General features: G+C 58.2%; 1 protein-coding gene across 12 annotated transcripts in view; it reads right to left on the reverse strand.

Moving 5' to 3' along the window:
* RAP1GAP2 (RAP1 GTPase activating protein 2) overlaps positions 1-25110 on the reverse strand; it is an 81668-nt gene that overhangs the window by 8540 nt on the left and 48018 nt on the right. For 8 of the 12 annotated variants that reach the window (XM_049801837.1, XM_049801836.1, XM_049801835.1 and 5 more), the window contains 16 exons: positions 21376-21460; positions 14021-14056; positions 12853-12897; positions 12262-12294; positions 11731-11940; positions 11061-11164; positions 10429-10507; positions 9917-9970; positions 8520-8603; positions 7226-7326; positions 6407-6536; positions 6007-6162; positions 5243-5314; positions 4730-4816; positions 4365-4499; positions 214-351 (listed from right to left, as the gene is read on the reverse strand). In XM_049801837.1, coding sequence (XP_049657794.1) covers positions 214-351; positions 4365-4499; positions 4730-4816; positions 5243-5314; positions 6007-6162; positions 6407-6536; positions 7226-7326; positions 8520-8603; positions 9917-9970; positions 10429-10507; positions 11061-11164; positions 11731-11940; positions 12262-12294; positions 12853-12897; positions 14021-14056; positions 21376-21460 — 1549 coding nt within the window. Of the gene's footprint in view, positions 1-213; positions 352-4364; positions 4500-4729; positions 4817-5242; positions 5315-6006; positions 6163-6406; positions 6537-7225; positions 7327-8519; positions 8604-9916; positions 9971-10428; positions 10508-11060; positions 11165-11730; positions 11941-12261; positions 12295-12852; positions 12898-14020; positions 14057-15226; positions 15635-20420; positions 20865-21375; positions 21461-25110 lie in introns of those variants that run through there. The other 4 variants (XM_049801838.1, XM_049801842.1, XM_049801845.1 and 1 more) reach the window with 3 other exon arrangements.

Raw genomic sequence — 25110 nt, forward strand, 5'->3', positions numbered from 1 at the left:
AAAACCCCCAGAAGCCAATCTTTGGTTCTCCCACAAAACAAGCCCAACTTGAGCATTCCTAAAATCATGCTCTGCTCAAGTCTTCTCACCTTTACACTCACTGCCTGGGCAGGGGACTGCCAGACTATGTCAGGACACTGCAGTGCCCTGCCAGGCTGGGGAGAGAGGGGTGGACAGAGGGACACAGGACGGAGGGCACGCGGCCACGCTCACCGAGAAGGTGGTCTTGGTCACCTCGCCGCTGTTGTGCGCGATGCCCCCGCTGAGGCTGCCCGGGATGCCACCGCCGTGGTGCTTCTTCTGGCTGCCCACCATCGTCTCCATGGAGTGGCTGCGCACCCGGATGGCTCTCTGAGGCCGGAGGAGACAGCAGGTCATCACCACCCTGCTGGGCACCGACCCCAAACCCCTTCCCTCCCCAGCCCCAGGTCTCCCCCAAGCACATCAGAGAGCAACCTGCCTGGTCCTCCCCCCCGAGAGCCAGCGCACACCAACAATCCAACAGGTAACAACCCAACACCAACAACAATCCGACAGGTAATGGCAGCAGCCATTGCACCGCACAGCCGGAGGATGGGCCGCCCCTCGGGGAGCCCCACAGCCACAAAATCAGATTTTTCCCCCACTGCCCCCCTGACACTGCGTGTGAGGGCCAAGGACTGCAGCTACAGGACCAGGAGCGGCAGACATGAGCCCCGGAGCCCTGCCTTCTGCCTGGCCGACCTCCGAAAGCCCCTCAGCAGGAACGGGGACCACAGCTGACTTGTAAGCCAGTGCCTGGATGCACACACCCGCCCCATGATTCAAACTGGACTCGGAGAGGACGGGTCCCAGGCGGAGCCTCCTGCCCTGCCTGCACCTCTCTGTGCGCTGATGGACCTCTCCAACCTGCCCCAAAACATCCCCAGAGCTGGAGGCTTCATGACCGCTTCACAAAAGTACTTCTGTTCTTCAGGGTGCTTATGGTTGAAGAATACTTTTAGCCTGAACTCTGCTGCTGCTGGTTTGGCCCATGCATCTCTAAGAGACCTGGAGATGAGCTGCCCAGCATCATCCCCATGGCAGCCACAGACTCTCCCTGCTCCCTTCGGTCTTCATCTCTCCCAACCAAACAGCCCCCTTCCTTCACTCTTCACATCAGCCACGATCCCCCAGGCTCTGGACACGCTTTCCTCCGGACTGCCCTTGCCTGAGCCGCATCACCGACTCTGGGGGCAGCTTCCAGCCAAGAGCCCACCGTGCCCTGTGCCAGTGCTGCAGCCTGGCGTGGCTTCTCCTGCTGCATCCCCGCTGCTGGATGCAGCAAACCAGCGACCACGACTGCCGCTGCACCAAACCCCTCCTGCAATCCAACCGCTTGACCGAAGCGCCTGTGGCCTCCTCCCAGTCCAGGCTGAGGGCTGCGTTTCCCGCACAGCCTTAGGCACCTTGCTCACTCAGCAAACCAAAGCCTGTTCCCGGCTGCCTTGAAACATCCGTGTCCGTTTTGGCACAGGCTGTTTTTTATGGGAGCGAGATGCCCAGTGCCGGGCCTTGTGCCCTCGTTCCCTCCGGCTGCCCCGGAGAGCTGGAGCACCACCGGAGCTCTGCGCACCGAGGGATGCCCACGGCCAGGCGTACCTTGCCCGGGCACAGAGAAGAAGCACCGAGTCCAGCCCACCTCTGCGGCAGAGCCCAGAGATGTGCCGCGCTGGCTACGGACACAATGGGACTCGCAGCCCCCACGGAGCTCTCCATGTCCCCCAGGAAAGGACGAACGGCCAGGCTCCGTGGACATCGGCGGCACAAGCATGGGAACAGGACTGCTGTAACCTGTTTTGACTCAAACTGTTGCAAGCAGAGCTGCGCATACCGGAGGCAGAGACCTTCTGCAGATCCGAACACTCATCTGGGTGCTTAAACAGGACCTGAACTATTTTTAAAGTCTTCTCTCAGTTGTTGTCCCAAGCACTTACAAATACAACCACGAGATCTTTTGAAAGTCTGGCACACGCTACGAAAAGCAGCAGTGAAATGCACAAGTTAAAAAAAAAAAAATCTACACCCATATTTCAATTATTGCAGTCACCATAGTAACGGGAGCCCAAACTGGACTGTGATGCCAGCATGCCAATTAAAGGAAAGTTTCTCTTCGCAGCTATTCCCTTTGAATTGCTGCTGCGCTATCCACTGCGCCATGGCTACCTCTCCTCCAGCCTCTTGAATCCCAGCTCAAGGTAAAGAGATATTGGAGGCAACAAGCCATCAAGGGCGAGATTTCTGGAGATGCCCGGCACTGTATCCACGGGGCGCAAGCACCAGTTTGCTGCTGGCTCCAGGGGTTACTGAGCTGCAGGCGGACCTGCACCAGGGTAAGCGGGAGCCGCAGCCCCGAGCTCTCACCGAGACCCAGCCCGTGCCAGGGACCACGGCCACCCCGACAGCCCCGCGCTGTCCCCTCCTGCCCATGCAGTAACAAACACCAAGCAAGAGTCCATCAGACCTGATTTATTAGGGTCAGCAATTCATACAAAATTTGACAGTGCTTGCAGATAAAAGTAACCGGTTGCTTGCTTTGCTGCCAGCAGCTCTGGCAGGCGCTCGTGCCGTGCAGGCAGGAAGGTTTCTGCCTGGGGCTGCCGAGGCCACGGAGCTCTGTGGGGCACCCCGACACCCCTTCCCGGGGTGAGGGGCTGGCCAGCGGCTTCTCTCCCCGCAGCAGGGAGGCGAAGGCAGCCCTCTCGCCTGCTCAGAGCCCAGCAGAAACAAGCTCCGCTTTCCTCTGAGCAGCCGGTCAAATCGGAAGGGTGGGGATCAGGTCTCGCCCCCTCCCAGCCCTCTTATTTACCGTCTCTCCTCTCCCCCGTTCACTCTGACAGCGCGCGGTGGAGGACATAAGCTAGCAGGCAGCCCAGCAGCGCGGTCCCGAGGCGGATGGGCAAACGCAGCCCAGCCCGGACCGCGGAGCTCACCGCCTGCCCCGGCACACCCTGCAACGCCAAGAAAGCAAAGTCCACTTTCTCGTACGCAAAAAGCGTGCAAAAAAATGATTATTTAACACCAACGCCTCAGACCCTGAAGCGAACACTGCGACGTGACCGCCCAGCATCTCCATTTCTAGACGTATCTTGTAGCTAAACGGGACGCACCTGAGCCTCCACCCACTCCCGCAGCGGGGGCTAGGGGGGTGCTCACCCCTCCTCTGGAGCCGTTGGGTGCAGGATGAGGTGACTCATCTCCTACCAGCGCCTGTTTCTCTGTACTACAGAGAAAACTGTGCCTATAAGGTAATTGCAGGAGTTGTCTCCATACAGCCCCAGGCAGCCCCTCCACCCGGGACGGTGACGGCCACCCCCCACCAGCACCCCTCCCCGCTGCAGATGCAGCTAAAACGGCCTCTGCCAGGCAGAGCCGACACACCAGGAGCAGGATGGGGAGAAGCGTCGGGGAGCTGCACGGGCAGAAGCACGGCCACAGGCGTCACCCACGGCAGGGACGCGGTGCCCTGGCTGGGGGGGCTCCATTGAACAGCCCCCCGTGAGCGCAGCCCAGATTTACACGTGCCAGCCCTTCCCACCGCTGTCGCAGGGGAGCCTCACCGGAGACTTCTGACAACAGCTCATCCCCTGAGACTTAAGAGCTGCCCCTCCATTTCGAGGAACGTCCCCCACCGCCCAGCTGGTCACTGTCCCTACCTCCAACGGTGGCTCAGTTTCATCCACATCATCTTATCTCATTTCTTTTTCTCCTCCCCCCGTTTCTCCCAACCCGCTCTCCCTTCTCTCCCCTTACACCCCCAACAACCCCTCCCAGCACACACTCAGCACCATTTCTCCTCTCCGCACCCAGCACCTCTCATTGTGTCTCCCATTTAACACGATGACAACCACCTCCTGCCCATTTGCTGTGGCAGCCACCCCTGCCGTCCTCCCCCCCCAGCCCGAGCCCCGTCCTGCAGCCAGGGGGGCACAGCGGGGACAGCCAGCACCCCGGGCACACAAGCAGGACTTGCCTTGCAGCAGCGAAGCCCGACTGCGGGCGCAGCTCGCGCTGGGGTGCTGGCCCTGGACCGAGACCCCTCCGGAGACACGGCAAATGCCAGAGCATGCTGGTGGGAGAGGAGGTGCTCAGGGGCTCTGGAGAGGTCACCCCGATGGTGGCACTGACCAACAACGTAGCCTGCGCCTGCTCCCGCTGGGACCAACTTGGGTATTCACTGGCTGAGTGGGTGGTGGTGGCAGCGAGCTCCCACCTCCTCCCGCCGTGCTGCTCTCAGGGAACACCTCTCGTCCCCCAACGCTGCTCATCTGCACCTTCCACTAAAATGTGCTTTGCCAGCCCCGGGTGTGTTTTAACTCCGCTTTTGGCAAAGGACGGGGCTTTACCTTGAAAGACTCCAGAAAGCCTCCGTGACCCCCGTTCTCCAGCTTGTCCTCCTCCGGCCCCAGCCCCAGCATGGTCTGCGTGTGCCCGTGGAGCTCGTCGTGAAGGTTGTCCAACAAGGCGGCCCGTGTCCGGTCCTGGGGGAGCGAGAAGGGGCTCAGCCGGGGGTGCCGAGGGAGGGGGGCAGCGGCACCGACCCATGGGGTCCCGCGGCCATCGAGCGAGCTGAGACACGTGCACACTCCGGTCACTCGTCCCTGCAAGCGCTGACCCAGCTCAGCGCAGGGAAACGCGGCTTCGAGGAGGAATGCCGACGGCCTCCCCGCGCCTGCCGCGGCGCTGGGCAGGGGCGGGTGGGCGACGTTACCTCCAGCTTCGCAAACTTGTCGGACTTGCAGCAGGCGTTTTCGGCGTTGATGAGCTTGGTCAGCAGGAACTCTCGGAACTCGGGGCTCTGGTGGGGAGAGAGCCACGGTGGAAAACACCCACTGTCATAAGACTCTGCATATCTCTGGTACCGGAGCTGTACCGACCCAAAAACCGAGCTCACAGCACCCTGCAGCCCCCTCCAGATGTGGCAGCATTGGTGGAAAACCCCAGACGGGCTCGGGGTACCCTCCTGTGCTGGCCATCCCCCCCGACACTGACACAGGTGCCCCGGCAGCAGAGCCGCAGCTGCCACCTTGCACGGGTTATGCTGTGTGATGGTGCACGGCCTCCCGCCCCACCATAAACCCCATGGGCCTCACTAGAAATCAAAATAAATCCATATAAATTCCAGAAGTCATGTTTTCCCTAAGCAGGTGAGCTTGGAAACATCTCAGGCATACACATATATTTTTTTGATGGCTTGGAACATGCTTCCCATCTCAGCTCTTACCTTCTGGAATACTGGCGGGCTCGGAAGGGGCGGCCCGAAGGAGGGGACATCTTCCCGGGCCGTGACCGACACCTGCGGAGCCAAGAGAAACGTTATTGCTGTGGGTGCAGCAGGGCAGGGCATCCCCCAGCACAGAGATGTCCCTCTCCTGGAGGGTGGCCAGCCTGGGGCTGGCGATGCTCTCCCCAGCCCAGCCCAGTCCAGCCCAGCCCAGCCAAGACGCACCAGCACCTGAGAGCCAAGGGGCACCCCACAGCCCTCGCCCTGCCAGACAGACTGCTCCTCCCCAGCCTTCATCCATCATCACTCCCGCTTTCATGAGAGAGTTGACCATGCATGCTTTTTACATTTACTTCCTATGAATTCTGTTTTCATTTGTGGCTCTGGTTCTCAGAGAGGTAAGAGGGTTTATGCTACCTACACTTGAGCGATGTGTTAGATGGGTATGAGCTGTTCGGAGGCTTATTCAAACACTGAGTAGCATCAAAAGTCTTTAACAAATGAGCATGCTATTATACATGCACATATTTTATACACATATGTAAATGCGTGTAAACACATTACGTGATAGTGCATACATAAATATACTTGTGTGTGTGTATGTATATATGTATGTTTAGTACACACATACATACATCCGTCAGGTGTAATACTGGCTGTATCACTGAGCACACGGGCAGGGCAGCCGCTGGGCAGCTGCCTCCAGACCTCGGCGTGAGACACAGAAGCAAAAATGGGCATGTGCAAGTCGCGATTCCCCTCACCTTGTATGTCGTGTTGTCTGCCTCGGGGTTTTCCACCTGCACGACAATGTAGGCGTGCAAGAAGTTGGAGGCGATCATGTCTGGGACAAAAGGCGTGTTCTCTTCTTGGAAGATAATTGCCACGATGTCGTTGCCAATGTGCCTCTTCCTCTGGAGCTAAGCAGAAAGGGAAAACATCTGGTCGGTAAAGCCAGGCGGTTCTGCTCCCTCGGGAGCAAACACCAGCTCCGGGCACACAGGCTGCCGCGCACCGGGGAGCCCACCCGGCTGCTGCCCGCGCTGCCGCCCACCCGCCGAGGATGCCGCGGCGCTGGGGCTCGGCGGCTGGCGGCGCTGGGCAGAGCAGCGCCAGCGCACCCCGGCTCAGACGCTTCGGTGCGGGGAAGCTCATCTCTCTTACTTGTTGTGTGTCTCCTTCGGTAAAAGGCAGCTTTGTAGAGACATGAAACATTATCTCCCTGTCCCTGAACACCGTGTACACAGACTCTGCTCCCGTCTGGCCGTGGCTGACATCCAGACCTCCTCGAAAACTGGAGACGAAGGGAAAGGCAGGGAGAAACGAAGAAATATTAATTGAAAGCTTAGCAGAGACCGCCAGCAGCTGTCAGGGGACAGGGTGATAGAGCAAACCAGCTCATTTATCTTTATCTAGTAGTGAGCAAACGGGAAAGAACAAACCGTGCGTCATGTGTTGTAACCAAGCATCACCATCGCCCGTCTGAAATTCAGGGTGTGCGGCAGAGCGGTGCTGGCTGGTCGGGGCTGACCGCAGCCGGGGGTGCCACTCAAGGGACCAGCAGCCCCGAGTGCTGCTGCGGAGGGCTGCCCGCGCCTGCCAGCCCGCAGCCCTCACCAGCAGCAGGGGGTCTCTGCCCCCACCGGGGCTGCTGCAGCGACTGCCCTGAGGAACGCCGCGGCTGAGCCCGCGGCACTGGATAGGGCGAGTTTCCAAACAAAGTTCCTTTCGTCTATGGCTGAATATAGCCAGATTTTCTCACAACCTCAAAACTGCAGGAAAGGAAGTTTTTCTCTCTTGGCAGCTCCAAATTTTTTTCGGAAAACTCCCCCGGCTTTGAAAAACAAGCCAAAGCTATATTCGCTTCTGCTCTGTACATCCCGCTCATGAGTGAGATGACTTCTGTTCTCACATGGTAGATATTTTTACGTATGACATGGTCTCTTGTTAAATGTATTTGTAAAATCATTCTTTTTAACTTACCCTTTGAAGTCCTGGAGCGTTATGGTGTCTCCCAGAAAACTTAGGAAGTTCTTGAAGGCAGTGCTCTCTTCATTATTGCCAAACAACTCCTCCTCTTGGGTCTACAAAACACAGGGCGCATCTTTTGAGAGCCCCAGCCCTGCCTGTTTGCAGCAGACGCCGGCTCCCAGGGGAAGGAGGAGGGTCTGGCCACGGCTCTGCCACCGCAGCGTTGGTCTGGCAGAGCCACAGAGGCCCCTGTGCTGCCTGAGCCGAGCGTGACCAAAGCCACCATCCCCGGTGGCTGCCACGCGCGAGGACAGCCCTGCGCCCCTGGGGACCTCCTGGTGCTGCTCCTCTGTCGGGCTGCGGGTGGTTCGGACATGACAACCACGGACACCACTAAGGCGAAAGGTCCCTTCGAAACGCGCCTTCTTGCATGTCACCCTGCTCCGAGCATCTTCTTAAAATCAAACCTTGCTATCAGCAAAAGTGCCACAGCAACAGGGAAAGGAACCCATCCCACCCTGGCTCTGATGGTGATTTCTGCTCAGGCCACCTCTGCCTGCCTGCCCGTCTCCTGCCACCTCCTGCCCCATCCACGGGGTCCCCAGGGACACGACCAGCACCTCGTCCCGGGGTGCCTCCGCTCCCCAGCTGGCACCCGAAGGCGATGCTGCTGAGAGCAACTTCCGACCAACAGCAAGGACCTTACGATAGCGTTTAGGAAACACCGAAACACAAATGGATTCTACATCGGAAAACCCAAGTCTTCATCGTCCCTTGCGTGCTGTATTTCAAAACAATGAGACCTTAATTATCATCTTGCATGAATTACTCAATCCAAAATAAAATGCAATATGTAGAGATAATTAGAGTGCCTGTCAGAATAATCTTTGGTGAGTTATAAGACTCAGCTGCCTCTGCACTCCCCATCCGGAGTCCCTCGGCTAATAGCATTTTCAGCAAACACATGTCTTCATAGCCCACAGTCCTCCCAGACAACTGTAACTGTTTCAGTGTCTAAACATATATCTGATTAAAATACCACGCCTGCTAAAATCCATTTTCACATCCACTTTTCCCTACAGCAGCTTGTGGGCTGATTTCCATACTGAATTTTTTCAGTCACATCATTTTTTAATGAGTCGGGGAAACATCCGAGCAATGAGAAATGCATTATTAGTGAGGACACCCAGTAACACAACGTGTCACACGTGACAGAATTAACCACAGGCCTGAATTTGCACTTGTGAAACACAGACCTCTGGCAAGCAGGGATGCGCTCCGCAAGAACGGCACGGGGATTACCCACCTGCCTGAACTTCTGATAGATCACACCAAACTTGAACGTGTTGTTGACCTCATGTTCATCATAAGACACTATCATCTGGGATGCCTGCAGTAAAACAAAATACAAATTATTTCATTTGGTAGTTCAAAACGTGATGTCCAGCAGAGCAAACCAGGCTCGGCACACACTGCTGACCAGGCTCACGGCTCCGCTCGGCACGCTCGCCATCGCCCACCAGCCGCGGTACGGCTCCTCGTGGCGGGCAGTGGGGGAGAGCCCACCGGAGCTGCAGTGGGGTACGGCAGCAGCACCTGAGGGAGTGGAAGGGGGGCAGAAGCCAAATTTCCACAGAATTAAGCCAAAAGATTTCAACAGTGGCCCTGGTTTTGGTTATCAGCATCCCTGCAGCCTCCAGGGCCGACAGACTGCTTGGATGCCTGTGGGCTTCAGGTGGGCACGAGCTGTGGCCCCAGCGCCCAGGCATGGTAGGGGGAGCACGGGGAGCCCTGACCTCTCGCAGGCTTTCTGGGGGAGTTTGAGGCCCTTTGGGTGCAAATAATGGCAGTTCCCGCAGCGCTCCAGCCCCCCAGTCCCGGCCTCGCTCTGCGGGGACTGAGTCAGAGACGTCCGTCTTCCCTGACTGGGCATCGGCTGTTCTCAAACTTCCAGACAAGGGTTTGATAGCAACATCAATAATGACAATGGATGAACAAAATCAGTTTGACCTTGGCTACATCAAAGGGTGATGAAACTGCCTTATAACTTACTGCTGTGCCTGCCACAGAAAAGGTCTTCAACATAAAAGGTACTTGAAAATGATGGATGTGCTTTGTACCTTCCTGGGAGCAGGTCTCTATGGCAGCACAAGAGCGCACACAAGAAGGAGCGATCCCAGAACAGGTGAGTCAGTCCAGATACGTCACCAGTGGGGACTGCCACCCGGACAAAAAACCCAGCCCCAGCAGTGACCCACCCACCTCTACATCTATTCCTGCAGGGCTTCTCGAGCACAGACTCAACCCGTCTCACCAGGTTTCAAGCAAACCTTAAGGCACCAAACCAAGATCCAGGTTGGTTTTACACCCCACAGACAGTAACCTTTCCCTCCTTCCCCATGATCCAAGGGCAGATTAATACCAAAGTGCCATCGATCCTTGGTGGCCACTTGACAGAACAAGACGGTGGCAGGCACGTGCCATCAGATGGCCATTAGCTAACCTGCTGCCCAGACGCACGCATGGCCCACCACGGCTGCACCGCTCACATCCCCTTTGCAGCTCTAGAGAGCTAGAAAGATGCAGTACAAATATCTACGCTCTCTACCAAAGCAGCTGTTGGATCTTGGAGAAAAGGGGAGAGTTAACTCTACCTGACCTTCTCTGCCGAATACATGACCAACTTGGGGTAAGTTACCTCACCTTGGGGTACAGAACCGGGTTAAACTTCAGCCCGGAGGCATCGTCGCAGAAGGCCTGCGGGCAAGGGGAAAGAGCAGTCAGTGCCGGGTCCCTGGGTGCGCAGGACAGACGCCCCTGTCCTGCCGAAACTCCATGGCAAGACTGTGAATGTCTTATAAATGAACGAAACCCAGACTCGGAATGCAGGAGCTCCCCTCTTCACATCCTCTCATTGGGATGCCCTGTGGCCTGGCTGGTACCAAACTGAGGATGCAGGAAGACAAGTCAAAGGTGCTGCCACGTCCTCACCTCTTCCCCCAGATATCAACCGGTGACCTGCCCAGAATCAGCAGGAAACCAACAGCAGGGCCAGCGCTGACCACCACCCAACAAGCGCCCTTGGACCTGAGAGCCCAGGCACTGCTGCCCAATGCCACCCAATGCCACCCAACGCTGCCCAACATTGCACAAGGTGCCAGGCGCAGCGGCTCGGATTTTGCTGCAGATATCCCCAGCCCAGCCCAGAATTTTACCTTTGCAATCTGGGGGATACTAGGGAGCTTGCTAAATCCTGCCAGGGGGATCCTTTCATGCAACGTCTTCACTTTGGACCTAGCAAAGAAAAAGAAACGAGCAGACATCAGGCAGTGTCTAAGGCAAAGAGACGCCAGCTGCAGCCCCCCCCTCACCAGCCGTGCGGCATGGATGCAGGGCTACTCCCCTGGTTGGTGGGAAACGATGTTCTGCAGAATTTGTTGGGCCTGGTTTAGTAAGCAAAAGCTGAATTTTTCTTCCCATCTCTGCAGCTCTTAAAATATTCATAGTCTGGAGGGAAATGACATGATGGTTCAGACGCACTGGGTCCTGTCAGCTTACAGAGGGATGGCGATAGATGCGATTGGTATTATCCCGTGTCACGGAGAGGTTTACACTCAGTTTCAGCGGGTTTAGCAACAGATCAAAGTCTCATGTTCATTATTGGGGGTCAGGCAGTCCCAGCGCAGATACAGTAAAAGGATGCTGCTGCTGCTCCCCATTCCACCCCAACCCCCTCCATGTGCGACAGCCAGCGTGCTGCCACCCCGGCTCTAACATTTACTGTGGAAAAAAACAAGGGACTCCTAAAGAGAAAATGTTTTGTTAAACAAAGCTTTTTTTTCCATACCTGAGTATAATCCGTAAATATTCAGTGCCATCTGCCTCCTCACACTTAATAGAAAGGATCAGATTCCCAAGGCTGCTCGCCGTACAATAAAAATTTAAGTGATCCTAAAAATAGAAAACAGCGCGTTAGGGGAGGCAGCTTGCTGATGGCAAGGACGCTGCCCCGCGTCCCGGCCGGAGCAGAGGACTCGCCTGCCATCCCGACACCCTCCCACCCTCGGGCACACACGCTCGCACCCCTCCTCATGGGGACCAGGGCTTTAATCCCTCTGCCCATGGACTTTAGCACTGTGCTCTCCGCTTTGTGCAGAGGGAGAAAGAGGATTACGAGACTGTGAGCGAGAGGGCAGGCAGGTGGCTGCCGCGCCGGGTCCCCCGAGCCCGGCCGAGCCCCAGGTCCCCGCAGACGGGGCAGGCTCAGAGCCCGCATGCCCACCCGCTGTCCTGGGGGGGCCCTGCCAGCTGCGGGGACCGGGGCAGAGGCTGTGTGCGTGGCCATCACTGCCACGGCCGGTAACCCGCCGCTCCCCTCCTCTCCTTGCAAAGAGGGAAGTTGCAAAATTTGCCCATTTTGCTCACAGTTTTAGAATATTTTTTTTTTTTTCTTGGGGGGGGGGGGGAGGTATGCAATTTTCAGCTGACCAATTGCCCCCTGCGGCAGGGGCACCCACCTTCCCCAGAAAATGCTTCCTGTAGGCTCTGGCCTCTCCTTTGCACTCCAGCTTGTAGCCGTAGGTGCTGGGGCTGAGGTTCTCCTCCTCCTCCTCGCAGATGCTGCTGTCGGACGAGGTGGGCGTACCGAGGTTTTCCGGGTCTTCGATCCAGTATCCCCCGAACTGGGGCAGGATGATCAGCGGGTACGGGCTGCCCTTCTCTAGGATCTGCAGACACGTGCCCATGAGGGGTCGGGCAGGACCGGGGTGCGGACATGGGGTGCAGGGGCTCATCGCCCCGTGTCCTGCCCCCCCCCCCCCCCCCGCTGCCCCCTCCCACAGCAGCCCCAAGCCCCGGCACAGTGGGGGACAAATCCAGCCCCTCTCTGAAACCTCTTCTCCCTCTCCTAGAAGAGGGCATTTGCTACTGAGGAAAAGCAGCAACAGCAAAGGTGGGGACGGGGAGCATGCTTTGCGCAGCTCCTCTGTTATTGGCAATTTCGGAAAGACATTGGCCTTAAGGCGTTCAGGGTGGTTCAGGGCACCCACCTCATCAATGCTGGGGTACGGGATGTAGTCTTCCTGAAAAAGGAATCAAAACAGCGCGTATGAGACTCTCTTCCCCACCAGCCGTCCCTTAAGACTGCAGCCTTGCACTTCCAACGCGGGGAGCGCACCCGGCCGCCCGCTGCACTGGTCCCTCCTGTCCTAACGCCCTGCACCGAGCGCCAGGCGGTAACGGAGAGCAATGCTGCCAGGTGAGGTCACCATGTGATGGGCACGAGCCTCGGGAGCAGTGTCACCGCACTGCCCGGGGTCTGCAGGAAAGCACTGCAGCAGGGTAAATCCTTTTCCAAAGGGGTCTCCGTTATCAGTGTAAGCTTCTCAGCTCTGCGGCAGAACCCAACCATTTTACAGAGCTCACTGCTGAAATACACAGGTTTGGACATAAAGCTGGATTAGGGATTTACAGGCACCACTCTCTCATCTTTGCAATTCAGTCAGTGCCTTTTTTTTAGACAACATTTAAATCCGTTTTAGTCCTTTGAGTGACTGTCTTTGACTATACACATTAAAGCCCTGAGATAAGGCGGGGGTATGACTTGAAAAGATCCACACAAGAAACAAAATTCAACCAACCTTATGTTTTTGGCTTCCAGTTCTCTGTTCTTCAAGTTTTGGTGCCTGTTTGGAACAAAACGAATAAATCAAATTATTAAGGTGTTTTCAACAACACAGATGAAACCACAAGAGTATTTTGCTACACGGAAATCACTCTGACACGAGTGGCATGAAAGGAGTGAGGTTCTACCCAGGACAAGCAAGGCAGAGCTGCCGGCATGCCAGGACAGACCCTGTCATAACACAGCGAAAACGGGTGACGGGGATGTGGTGGGACAAGACTGGGACACAGCAACACCACACTGAAAACGTCTAAATGCGAGGCAGGTTTCCCAGGTGCCGGCACAGCACCAAACACAAAATGCGCCATATCCCACTCCAGATTCACCTTAATTCCTCCGGGATGGGCTCCTAAAGGAAATCCCTGCGCTGCCTTCCTGCAACAGCCGCGATGCGTGGCAGGGCGATGGCCCCGACTGTCTCACAGTGCCCGTCCCAGGCAGGAGCGCGGGGACAGCAAACCTCGCTAGCGCTCGCCCGTGCCGCGCCGGGGGAGCACCGAGCATCCCGGCATCGGGGCTGAGTGCCACCTGCCCGCGTCCCTCCCGTGGGGACAAGGCACGTGCCAGGGGACACCCTGGTCCCCTGACCCTCCTCCTTGGGCAGATCCTGATGTGTTTTAGTGTGGGACGAGAGAACGCCTTGCCCTGACCCAAGGGGTACCGAGACAGAGCTTGACCCGGCCGTGCTCTGTACCGGAGCCTGTCGTCTGCAAAGACAGGCAGCGGTGTCCTGACTTTACCAGGGAGCAACAGGACCGCGTCTCTGAGCGTGTGCCCCTGCCTGGCGACACACAGGCCAAGATCTAAACCTTCTTCTGCAAAACTGCTCGGGGAGATGCAGAACAACCTGGGAGGAAGACGCTGCTGACACCACTGCTTTCCCCCCACGCACTGGGGCATTTCTGCACAGCTCTTTGCACGGTTTGAGCTGGGAAGCACCTGCTGTGCCCCCTTTCAGCAGGGCTCACACAGCACTGGCGACTTCAGCAACAATTCAAACCATGTTATGATCGTGCAAGGCCTCCCAGCACGGTAAATGTATGAGGTGCTGCGGGATCTGCATCCTTGCAGCCTCTGCCGGGTGGGGAAAGTCCCGCGTTACTGGCATGCACGCTGCTGCTCACCTGCATTTTTTCCAGCATTTCGAAGAATTCTGCAGACTGAAAAAGAAAAGAAGGAAACCTCCTGTTCAATTAAAGCAGACATGAGGCAAGCCAGCCCAAGCCAAACCAAGGCAGGGACACCGGACCCCCCACCTCGTACTGGGCACTCTGGCTCTGGCCCTCAACAGGAACAGCAATAAGGGACTCTGTCCATAACCGAGGGCATCTGCCTTCAACATGCCCCGTCCAGCCCCACCGGCGGGCAGGGACAGAGCCCCACAGCCGCCCCGGCTTCCCGGGGCTGGTAGCCATCCCACAACAAGTGCCCCCGCTGCAGCCGCAGGCAGCGCACGGAGCAGCGACCGGCAGCAGCTCCCCACCTCCCTAACTCCTCCTGCTCTGCATTTCATTTCCAAAAAAGCCTGAGAAGATGGGCCGAGCGATGCTGCGGCGCTTGTCGCACTCCCTGCTCGCGAGCGGGCGGCTGCCAGCCACGGGAGCTGCCGTCCAGCCCGACTCGGAGCTCGGGCTTCCCTGCTGCAGTTCGCCATCCCCAGTAACACTCAGCCCCAACAATTTCCCAGCCCGCTCTGTGTACAGTTCGATAACGGTTCTTTAGTCACTTCTTTTTCTGATCACAGCTGTGTTGGCACCATCGGCTGGGCAATCTCTTTGGGTTCCTTTTGTTCCCTGGGTGTTTTCTCAGGTCTCTGAGGTCCACGTTTCCCGGCTCTCTGCAGCAGTGACGTGGGCTAGAGATGCCAAAGGGAGAGCAGAGCTGCTGGTACAATCCTGCCCTGTGGGACAGGGGACAGCCAGGCAGGAGGAAGGGAAGGAGAGCACCCGCCGTGGCCATGCTCCGCTGCTCCGCAACGTGCTGCTCGCTTATGCACTGCGGGCGCTGGATCTCGGGGATCAGGCGGGGAGAAAACCCAGGCGGCTGCCAAGTGCCGCAGGGCGCCCGGCGGGGCCGTAGGCAGGGGTTTTGCTGAGGACACGGGGCAGAGCCGGTCCCACCGCAGGCAGAGGGACGGGGTACGCGTGTCCTGGCCCCCACAGCCCTCCTGCTGCTTTGCAGGCCCCCGGCAGGCAGGGGTCTGCGCACACAAACCAGCAGCAAAAAACTTCCCTTTGGAAATGAAACAGGCGCAGACCGATCAATCTGAAGACGCAAATAAATCCTCTGGCAAACGAGACACCCAGAGCAGCCCTCCCCACGTCCCTTACCTTGCAAGGTGCAAGCCCTGGGCTCTGCGCTTCACCGGCTGTGGAAACGCCGGCAACGCGGCTGCCAGCGAGGCTGGGCTGCCTGTGCAGGGTTAATGGCCTACTTGCCAAACGAACTAAAGAGATTAGCGAGCCCCAGGCTCCGATTAAAAACCCTGCTCCTGCGTGGCTCCTCTGGAGAGCAGCCCAGAGCTCGTCCTGCTCCCCCAGCCCACCACTGCCCGGCTGGGGGGCTGCTGCCTCCCTCCCCGGCCGTACCGGTGCCGCAGCCCCCAGAGCATCCCAAGCCGCAGCGGCGCACGCGGCTCCTGCGCCTCTGGAAACGCTTAGCGCAGGGGTCTCCGGGCCAACAAACCCAGAGCTGGAAGAGCCCCTCGCCGCCTCTCCACGAGACGTGTTAAAGCCACGTCTGTCCTGCTCAGCCGCCCCTTTCCGCAGGCAAGGGGGGGAATTTCAGGAAACCCTCGTCCTCCCTTATCCCCCTGCGCTGCCCAAAGGGACCCGGTCCCAGCTGCCGCTGAGCTGCTCCGGGGCTCGGCAGGCGCCAGCCACCTTTCCCACTCGGTCCTGAACCTCAGCCGGACAATCCTGATCCCTCATCCGGCTTTTCCTGCTCTCAAGTACACACAAATAAATTATCTAGTCAAACTATGGCAGTAAATATTGGGGCACTCCCAGTAAACTAGCAACTGGCTCTTCTGGAGACACGAAGCAGCAGCAGCACCATCCCTCCTCTCCCCCAGCCTCCCCTCACCTCTCCTCTAACCCATGTTTGCTCCCGGCCAAGGAGACGCTGGGACCATGGCAGACGCTGCCGGTCCAGGAGGGAGAGCAGAAAGTGGGATGAGCAGCCCTGATGCTGCTGGCTATCAGAAATGGTTTGCAGAAGAGGGATGCGAGATTTGGGGCAGAAGGGGTCACAGCACCAAGGAGAATGGCATGGGGGGTGATTTTTAGTGAGCTCTCAGAATAGACTGAATTTCGCAAAAGACAAAAAAAAGAGAGAAAAAAACAGAGGAGGAGATGAAGAAATGAAAATCAAAGGCCAAAGGAAAACCTCAGAGAGATTTTATTTTAATAAATGTGGAGAGCAAAGGTCAGTTTTACGGCACGAGCAGCCTAGTGGCTGCCCTCAGTGACACCAGCTGGGACGGGGGGAAGATGCTGCCAGCACAGGCGAGGACTGCCGTGGCTCAGAAGCAGCCCTGGCCGTGTTTCTATGCCCCGTTTTTATCTACTGCACCTACGGGAGGAAAAACAAACCCTGGGCTCAGAAGGGCTCTGTGCCCAAAGCTGGGAGCACTTTAAAAAGGCTCTTCCTTATTCTGAGCTTGGTTTAGATTCTGGTTTATCTTCAGGTCTCTGCGATGGAGCAGCGCTCTCTGAGTCAATTAAAATAGTTTCCAGGCCCCACTCTGCCGGCAGCCAGAACCAGAGAACCAAACTGCACAGCAGCACCGGATCCACCTGCTAAATCAAGTTCAGCAGAAAATGTGCACATGTACTTAATAAAGCAGACAGCAGTCTGTACCCTTTAGGGATTTATGCATACTTAAAGCCAACTTTCCTGGGCCACAAATATTTTGGTAATTATTGTGGAGACAATTACACCTTTGTGACGCCCAGCAGGAAGCAATGCCACCTGCCGCCGGCCCAGCCAGCAGGAAAGGTGACACTCACCCAGCCTGGGTCGCTGGGACTGTCTGCTCCAAACTAAACCTGCATCTGCTTCTTAAATGCAACCAAAAGGCAACACCAGAGTGGACAGCTGCTTCCCCCGCCACCTTCGGCAGGACAAACCTGCCCAGCAGCTTGTCCTAACAACCTCAGAAATGCAAAATACTCAACCCGAAATGGTATAGTTGCTATTCCTTTCCTGCTCACGTGTCCTCACCCCTCACCGCCGAGCGTGCTACGCTAAGCGTGAGAGGAGATGGACAGTCACACCCCAGTGCTTCAGCACAGAAAAGTTCATGATTCCCCTCTGTCAGCACCACGCAAGACACGGGGTCCAAAGCCGAGCCGGCTGGAGCACACGGTGCCTGTTCAACCACCTCAGCACCCCGCGCCGAGTTTAGCGAGGGGGCACCTGCGGACGAGGGGCACTCAGAGCAGAAGCTGCAGCCCAGCCAGTAAGTGCCCACTTTGCAGGTTTCCGAAGAAAATGACACCCAGAAAGAAAACCCTGCACCGGGCGGGAGCCACCAAGGATGGAGCGCAGCGGGGCACAGCTCTGCCCAGCAGCCCCCCCCCGGCGCTCCCCCGTGGGTCGCACAGCACTCACCAGCAGTCCCCGTAAGAAATCCATCATCTTCCCGGCATCACCCCACCCCGCATCAGCCACGCCGCCACGGCTGCTGCCGCGACCACGCTTCCTCACGGGTGGCCAGCAAAAGCAGCCGAGCCCCAGCCCGGCCATCCAGCCCCAGCCCCGACACCTCCCTTCGTTAATGTTTCTCCCAGCCAGAGGCACGGCAGGACTGCTGCTTTGTTATTTCAAAGGGTGGCTCCCCTGGGAGGCAAAGTGCCCGAAACAGGTTGGGCAGGAAGCGGGTGAGGGTTTGCAGGGGGGACAGGTAGGTGCCTGCTGGGATGCGTGGCCCCACGGTGGGATGCGTGGCCCCATGGCGGGATGTGCTGTGCCCCTCGGGAGGGCACTCACCTGGGGTGCTGGGCAGGAGGCAGAAGATCGGACCTCTCCAAACTGGAAATCTGCATGCACAAAAAAGACACAGCCCTTCCAAAGTTGCTGAACGAATCCCAACCATAAATCCTCTCAGAGTCAGCTCAGGGCATCCCAACCTGCTGACCCAGGAGCTGCAGAGTAGACACCAGCACCGACAGGGCCTTCCCATCCCAACACCACCCGGGGAGGAGGCAAGACACAACTGCTTCAGCCAAAATGCCTGCATGGCTGTGATGGAGCACAGGCAGTCTCAGCTGACGGGGACTTGCTCCTGTCCCTGCTCCAATGCCCATACCTACCCCCTGTCCCTTCCCCATCACACTAAGTCTTGCACAGATCTCTGGGAAGCACCTTAAAGCCGACCAAGAGCAGGGCAGAGCACGGTGAGCACCAAGGATGTCGACTCAATGCACTCATGCTGTGCAGCATCTCATCACAGGCTCGGCTACGCGAGCGCTGAGCGACCGCCCAGCATCCCCCGCGCTGACCGTGACGGTCAGGGGACCAAGCCGACATCTCCAGAAGGACCAGGTCTCTGCCTCCCAACCACAGTCATCCCAAGTTTCCCATCATCAAGCTGATGGCTCCCTAATCCCTGACATCTCCTCTCCCAGGCATCTCCAGTTCCATCTCTTAAATGTCAGCAAATACACACCAGCCCCTGCCTTTCAAGAGCTGATGGCAGCTGAGAGCAAAGCGGCAGCAGGGGCACGGGGAAGCTCCAAACAAGCAGACGTGCAAACCCAGTGGCCCACAGACAGCCCCTGGCCTGAAGACCATAGGGATTTATTTCTGTTTGGCACCTCGGGAGCCACCTGCGCCTGGCAAAGCAGTGTCCGGGCAAGATGCAGGATCTTCCTCTGCCGCTGCCCGGCTGCGGTGCCAGCGTGGCCAGCCACGACCGCAGAGGCTCTGCCATCACCATCGTAGCGGGGACTGAGGGAGGGAGGAAGGGAGGACATGCCATGGGCTCCCAGCTCTGCCTCGCCTTTCCAAAAGGACAACCTGTGCCATCTGTAAAAGATTCTGGAGCCCTTTAATCCTGCTGTAAAGCAGAACAAGTCAGTAATCGCCTTTTAATTGCTTTAATGACGTGATTATAAAAATGAAGAACCAGCAGTGAAACAGGCAGCCTCCAGCCTTGCCCGTGGAGACCGGTCCCCGGTGTGTCCTCAGGCAAAGCCATCGCCAGCCTCTCCCCCAGCCACAGCACCCACAGCGAGACAGGGCTGCGCAGCTTGCGATGCGAGAAGAAATGGCCATCTCCGAGATGCATGAAGAAAAAGACCTCAGCGTTTGCTTTTGGGGAGCTTACGTTACCTGACACATATGGAGTAGCACCTACATACTTTTTCCATGCCAGGCTTTCCATAGGTTTCCATGCCAAGTTTCCCAAGCTGAGGGAAGCCTTGAACTGAAGTTTAAACGTTGTCGAAGAGCCTGACCCCCCGCTGCCCCGTGTTGCCCCAGCTCCAGCTGAGGAGCAGCCGTACCCCCCCGCCTGCAGCATGCCTGGGGTCTCGCCCCCCATAACGCCTCCTGCAGTAGCACCTGGGCAGGGAGCAGACCTCGGCACCGGGGGACACCTCCACACTCACACAGCAGGGCTCATCCTGCTCGGCTCACAGGCTCATTAAAAGGCACTTAAAACATGACAAGGACAAAGGCAAAGGCAGAACCTCTCAGGACGCAGGTGCTGCTGTAAAGCCTGGGAAGGCACGATGGAGCACGGCACCAGGACGAGCCCCAGGGACGCAGCAGGGCTGCAGCGCTCACGGCCACAGAAAGTCCTACCCGAACTCCAGCCAGGTGTTACCGAGCAATTTACCACATTTCTGCAAGGCAAAATAAATGGCATTGACTGTTTCCTCCTGCAGGGGCAGGGCAGGCAGGCCAGGGCTGTGGAGGAGCCACAGCGCTCGCCCAGGACAGCCCACAGGAGAAACACGGATGCTCGCCACTTCCCTGGTGGTACACGGGCAGGGTGGGCACCAGGCACCCCGCCATGGGATGCAGCAACACCCCCCGAGGTGAAATCCCTCCGAGCCCCTGGCAGGGCTGCGCATCGCCCAGTGCCATCCCAGGAAACTTCTTGTCCTCCGACGCTGGTAAACAGCACGGGGGCTTTGACTTCCCCTCCTCGGGTGCCAGCCCAAGGCCGGCAAGGAACGCTGCTGGCACAAGGACTGGGAAGCACGCTCTGCTGCTGGCACACCGGCACCTCCCGCGCCCGGCACACTGCACGTCCCTGCTCCCTCCCATCACTCCAGGCTCCAGCCCCCCCGAGGACTCCCCTCTCCTCCTCTGCAGCCCCAGGAGGTGCCACAGCTCGCGTCACCAGGGAACCGTGCCAGCTCCTTCCCATGCCCAGGTCATACACAAAACCCTAAATAAGGCAAATCATCAGAAGCCCCGCTAATAAACTCCTCCAGCTCGATACTCTATTTCCAAGCCCACTTGCTCTTAACGACCATTTAAGCAGGTTGTCAGCCTCCTCGTAATTCTCACATCCATCTCATCTTCTCCAGCTTAATGAGTAATTTCCCGGGTGGCAGCATATTGAGCACTCCGCAGCAACCTGGGGAGAAGAGCTACGATTGCCTTTGGAAACTCTGGTATCGCAGAAACGTCTCAGGTTACTCTGACAGAAGCTACTTCTGGTGAAGCCGTGTTGCATTTTATCCTATTTCCATTCATTTCCATGTCTCAGATTGACTTTTCCTGCTCAATTTGTTCTGAAGCTTTGCCCCAGGTCACCGTCCCAGTGCACACTCCCTGCTCGCTTGAGACTGTTTGGGACAGACAACTGCGAGCCGGGAGCTGTGGAGGTGCCCAGTCAACCCCGGCTCAAGCAGGACCAGCTTCCAAGTCTGACCAGGTTGCTCGTGACCTTCTCCCGTTGGGTTTGGGAAAAACGCAGGAGGGGCAGAGCCCTGCAGAGGCAGCCCGGCACGGGCAGAGCGGAGGGGAAGCGACGTGTCCCACAACCTGCTGCCGCCAGCACAGCAAAAGGCAACGGCCGAGCGGTCCTGGCAGGAGCGAGCGGTGGGTCGGACCCTGCCAGCAGCGCCCGCCTGCCGGGGACGCACCGTCTGCCTCGTGCTGGCAAGCGGCCGCCCGCCGCGGCGCCCACGGAGGGCGATTAGCGGGATAACGGCACTGGGATTCTGCACCCTGCTTGGCACCGCCGCTCGTGATTGCGTAACGTGAGCGGCAGTGCAGGATGGGGCCCGCCGGCACAGACGCCCCGCTGCCGCTGATGGTGTCTGAACACGCTGCAGGCTGAACTCCAGAAACCACCTACTGCTGCTCCCTCGGGAACAGCCCAAATCCGTACAGCCGCTGCGTTGGAAGTGCCGCTCCTCACCAGCTTCAGTTTCCAAAACCGGCACCTCGGCTGGACCACGCGCCCACAGCCCGGCACAGCATCGCCCGGCCGGCGCGGCGTCGCCCGCACACTCACCTTCATGGTCGGTGGGGCGGTGAGAGGGGGGGACAGCGGCCGCTCCGGGACGGTCACATCCGTGCTGTTCAGCAGCTCCTGTTTCCTGAAAAACCAAACGCAGGCATATCAGCTTCCCCCGCGCCTCGAGCAAGAGCATGAGGCGGGAGATAAGGGCTTATCTTCCTTGGCAAAGCCGCGGGCGTGCGGGCTGCCTGTAAAATAGTATCTTGAATCTGAGAAAAAAATTGAACAGCATAAAAAGATTATAAAAGTCATCTGAAGAGCCCCGTGCCCAGGGCGGGCTGGGACCACTCACTGCCCCACCAAGCGCCCGGGCTCCGTCCCCCGGAGCCAGCCGGAGCCCAGCTGCGGCGCTGGGGCATGGTGCTGGGGCGCGGTGCGGTGCCGGTGGTGCTGAGCTCTGCCGGGGACAGCAGGGTTTCTATGACAACCCATCCCCACGGTTTCCCTCCATCTGGCACCCTCCCTGCCTGGGCAGGATCCGCGGCCGATCGCCCTCCCGGCACCACGGACACGGCGGAGGAGGACTCCGGCTCGGTGACACCGGCGCAAACCCCAGGGACACCCCTTTGCTAAGGCCGAGGACCCCTTTGCTAAGAGGGCACCTCGCTCCGGCGCCGAATTCGGAGGCAGCGAGAGGTGTCGTGAGGATGCGAGACCCCGGGGAAGCAGGGAGCTGCCCCTGTGCCACGGACCTGCCACAAAAGCCCCCCACAAAAGGTCCCTAAACCTCAAAACGGCGCAACCTCGGCCTGCCACCGATTATCTGATTAAAATACCCTGTCCCTTTCACACCAACAGATTCCCAGGCAGACAACCAAGCCATCACTCGCAGCGGTACTGCCAGATGCTACTCTGGGAGTCAGAAAATCTGAGATTTAATTTAGTTTCCTCTCGTCCCTGCCAGGTTAGTCCTGCAGAAACCGGGCCAAAACGTCCAACTGTTTATCTCCCAGTAACGAGGTTTGGTTCCCATGGCAGCCCGCCCCGGGATGGCACGGCACGGCGTGCGCGGCAGCCGGGCACCGATGCCCGTCGGGGCCCTCTCCAAAACACGCAGCTCCCACCGGAGCGTGCGCACCCGACCTCCCGCGACGCCCGCCCTCGCCGCCAGCCCCACCGCCCCGGCTCCTGCCCTCCCGCCCACGCTGCCCTCCTCCGCCGAGCGCCAGCGCTCGCGATGGCGGGTGACAACCGCACGCCGGTCACGGGTGAGGCTCGGGTGCCTGCATCCCCTCCTCGGCAGGGCCGTGCGCCGTGGGAATGCCGCAGGGATGCGGCGGGGATGCCATGGGCACCGCGGGCAAGTTTTCGACAAGAGCGTTGGAGCCACAGCGAGCGCAAAACCGCAGCGTCACCTCTGCGAGCGAAGGGGTGGCCGTTCGGCCGTGTCCTTGCTGACAAGAGACTGAACCGCGGCTTGAGAAGGGCCGGCTCCTGCTCCCCCTGCCTGTATGCACAACTGCTCTTGCTGACGGACTTCTCCTGCTCCTGATGAAACTTGACTCCGTCTCTTGAAACGCATCTATATGTACAGATACGCACGCACACACACATACAGATGAGCATCGAGGAGAAAGCCCTCTCTGCACGCTGCAGGTTGCGGGAAGGCACCGCAGCCTCCCGCCCGGCCGCAGCCCCACGCTGCGGGATCCCAGCCTGCCCTTCGCAGCACCACGGCCCAGACCGGGGATTTGGCATCTCTCCCCGTTGCTGCGGGACTGACTTGACGGCAGAGCAGTGGAGAGCAGCCGGAGCCGGCGGTGCCTCGCAGCCCGTGGCCCCGCGGCCGGCGCGATTAGATTTGGCTGGGGGGGGCCGCCAGCTGTCAGCCCGTGCTGTTAACGTTCTGCACATATGGAGACAGGGGAAGCAGGGAGCTGCAGCGCCTGTGACCAAGGGAAGGAAGGGACGAACGGGACACAGATCGATAGTTCTCATTAGTCAACAACCAAGGAACAAGAATTAATGGACTTCAGTCGTAGCCAGGGGAACATCAGCTGGATGTCAGGGGAAATTCAGGGCTGGAGTTCGAGCCCATAAATCTGTCCCAGAGGCATAACACCGGCCCAGGTGGGGCACGGGGCCGATCAGCACGGCATGGGGCAGGGCGACGCACCACCGTGCCGGGCAGTACCGCAGCCAAGACCGGCCGCCAGCACAGAAGGACCTGGCTCACAGACCCCTGGGACCCGGCAGACCAAATCCCCTGGGTAATTCATTGCTGGTTGCGCTTCTCGGAGCCTGGAGCGGCGCAGGCGTGCGGGCAGCGGGGACCTGCTGTCAGGACTTACTTGTCCTGGACTCGGACAGTCCTGCCGGGCTCCCCCCGAGGCGCAGGCAGCCGCAGGCAGGAGGAAGGTGGACTTTTTGGCCTCCAGGCTCCAATGCGAGGGAACGGGAGGAGCGGAGCAGAGAGCTACCCCGCAGCTGCGAGGGGCAAAGGCAAAGCGGGACCAGCAGCACCCGTCCCCAGCCCCATCGCAGCCGCAGGGCACCAAGGGCTGCGGCACCGCCCGGGCTGTGCCAGCAACGCAACCGCAGCTGCAGTCACTGGGGGAAATACCCAGTGGTTTGTGTCCAAATGTGAATCCAGACCAAGGACTGACATTTTACATTACGTTAAACCAATACATGAGGGGTTTTGTTTTGTTTTTTTTTTTTAAATCAGAGTAGGTCAAATTTGCCTTACATTATTACATTTCATTTAAGCTCTTGGCATCTTCCAGTTTTTCAATGGAAGAAATGAATTAAAAGGATGTGGGACGATGTATGGGCAATAGCAGAATTCATGTCCTGCCCACCCGTATCATTTATCAAGCTCCTTCCCTTTCTCCTCTCCACAAACTCACCATGACTCCACTGCTGAAAAAATGCCGAGGATGACAGATTTTTACTGTTTGCTCTTTGTCTTTCTAGGACACTAAAGCACAGCCTGATCTGGAGCAAACCACCCATCCTTTGCTCTCCTTGCTTTGAACCCTGAGCTCTGTCTGATTGCACTAATCTGCACAGTGGCCTCAAAGGCATAAAACGTATCAGACTTCGCAAAGATTAAAGTTACAGGGATGCACGCAAATAATTTTATTTGATCTGGGATTTGTAGCAGGTTGCCATAGCATCATATTCTAAGTATTATAAAATCACTCACACAACAACGTGTTCCTCTGTCACATGCTGATTGCTTCTTTGGGGCCAAACTGCTGGAACTGCTCCTGCAATTCCGGGGAGAGCAAAACAAACCCATTCACCAGCCACCGCTTGTAATTAGCCTCCGTGCACTGGAAATATGTTACGTTAAACTGCAACCACAGGCTCCGATGATTCAGCCTGCCGTCAGCTACAGGGTCAAGGGCCATCAGCCTAATTCCCCAACAGATTACCCTCACGGGATGATAAATGAATCATGAGGAAGATTAACACGTCTTTATCTGTGCACCGGCATGCTCGGCATGCTCGCACGGAGAATCAGCCCCCGGGGATCTCCCCTGAAGATGACACCAGAGCCAGCGGGCGCCCACGGCTGCCCCACGCCGTGACCCGGTCCCCGACTGGCGCCGGGGGTACAGGTCTCCAAACGGCAGCAAAGGTCCCAGGCGCTCACCGGCGAGGACTGGAGCTGGGGGATGCTGTGCAGCTCCCCGCAGGGCCAGCATCCAGCTCCCACCCACAGCGGGGGCCCCGGGAAGCGGCCCCAGGACGGTCAGCTCCTCCGGGGGGTTTCCCTGCAAA

The sequence above is a fragment of the Accipiter gentilis genome, chromosome 6 (assembly GCF_929443795.1).
Source record: "Accipiter gentilis chromosome 6, bAccGen1.1, whole genome shotgun sequence".
Classification (NCBI taxonomy): domain Eukaryota; kingdom Metazoa; phylum Chordata; class Aves; order Accipitriformes; family Accipitridae; genus Astur; species Astur gentilis.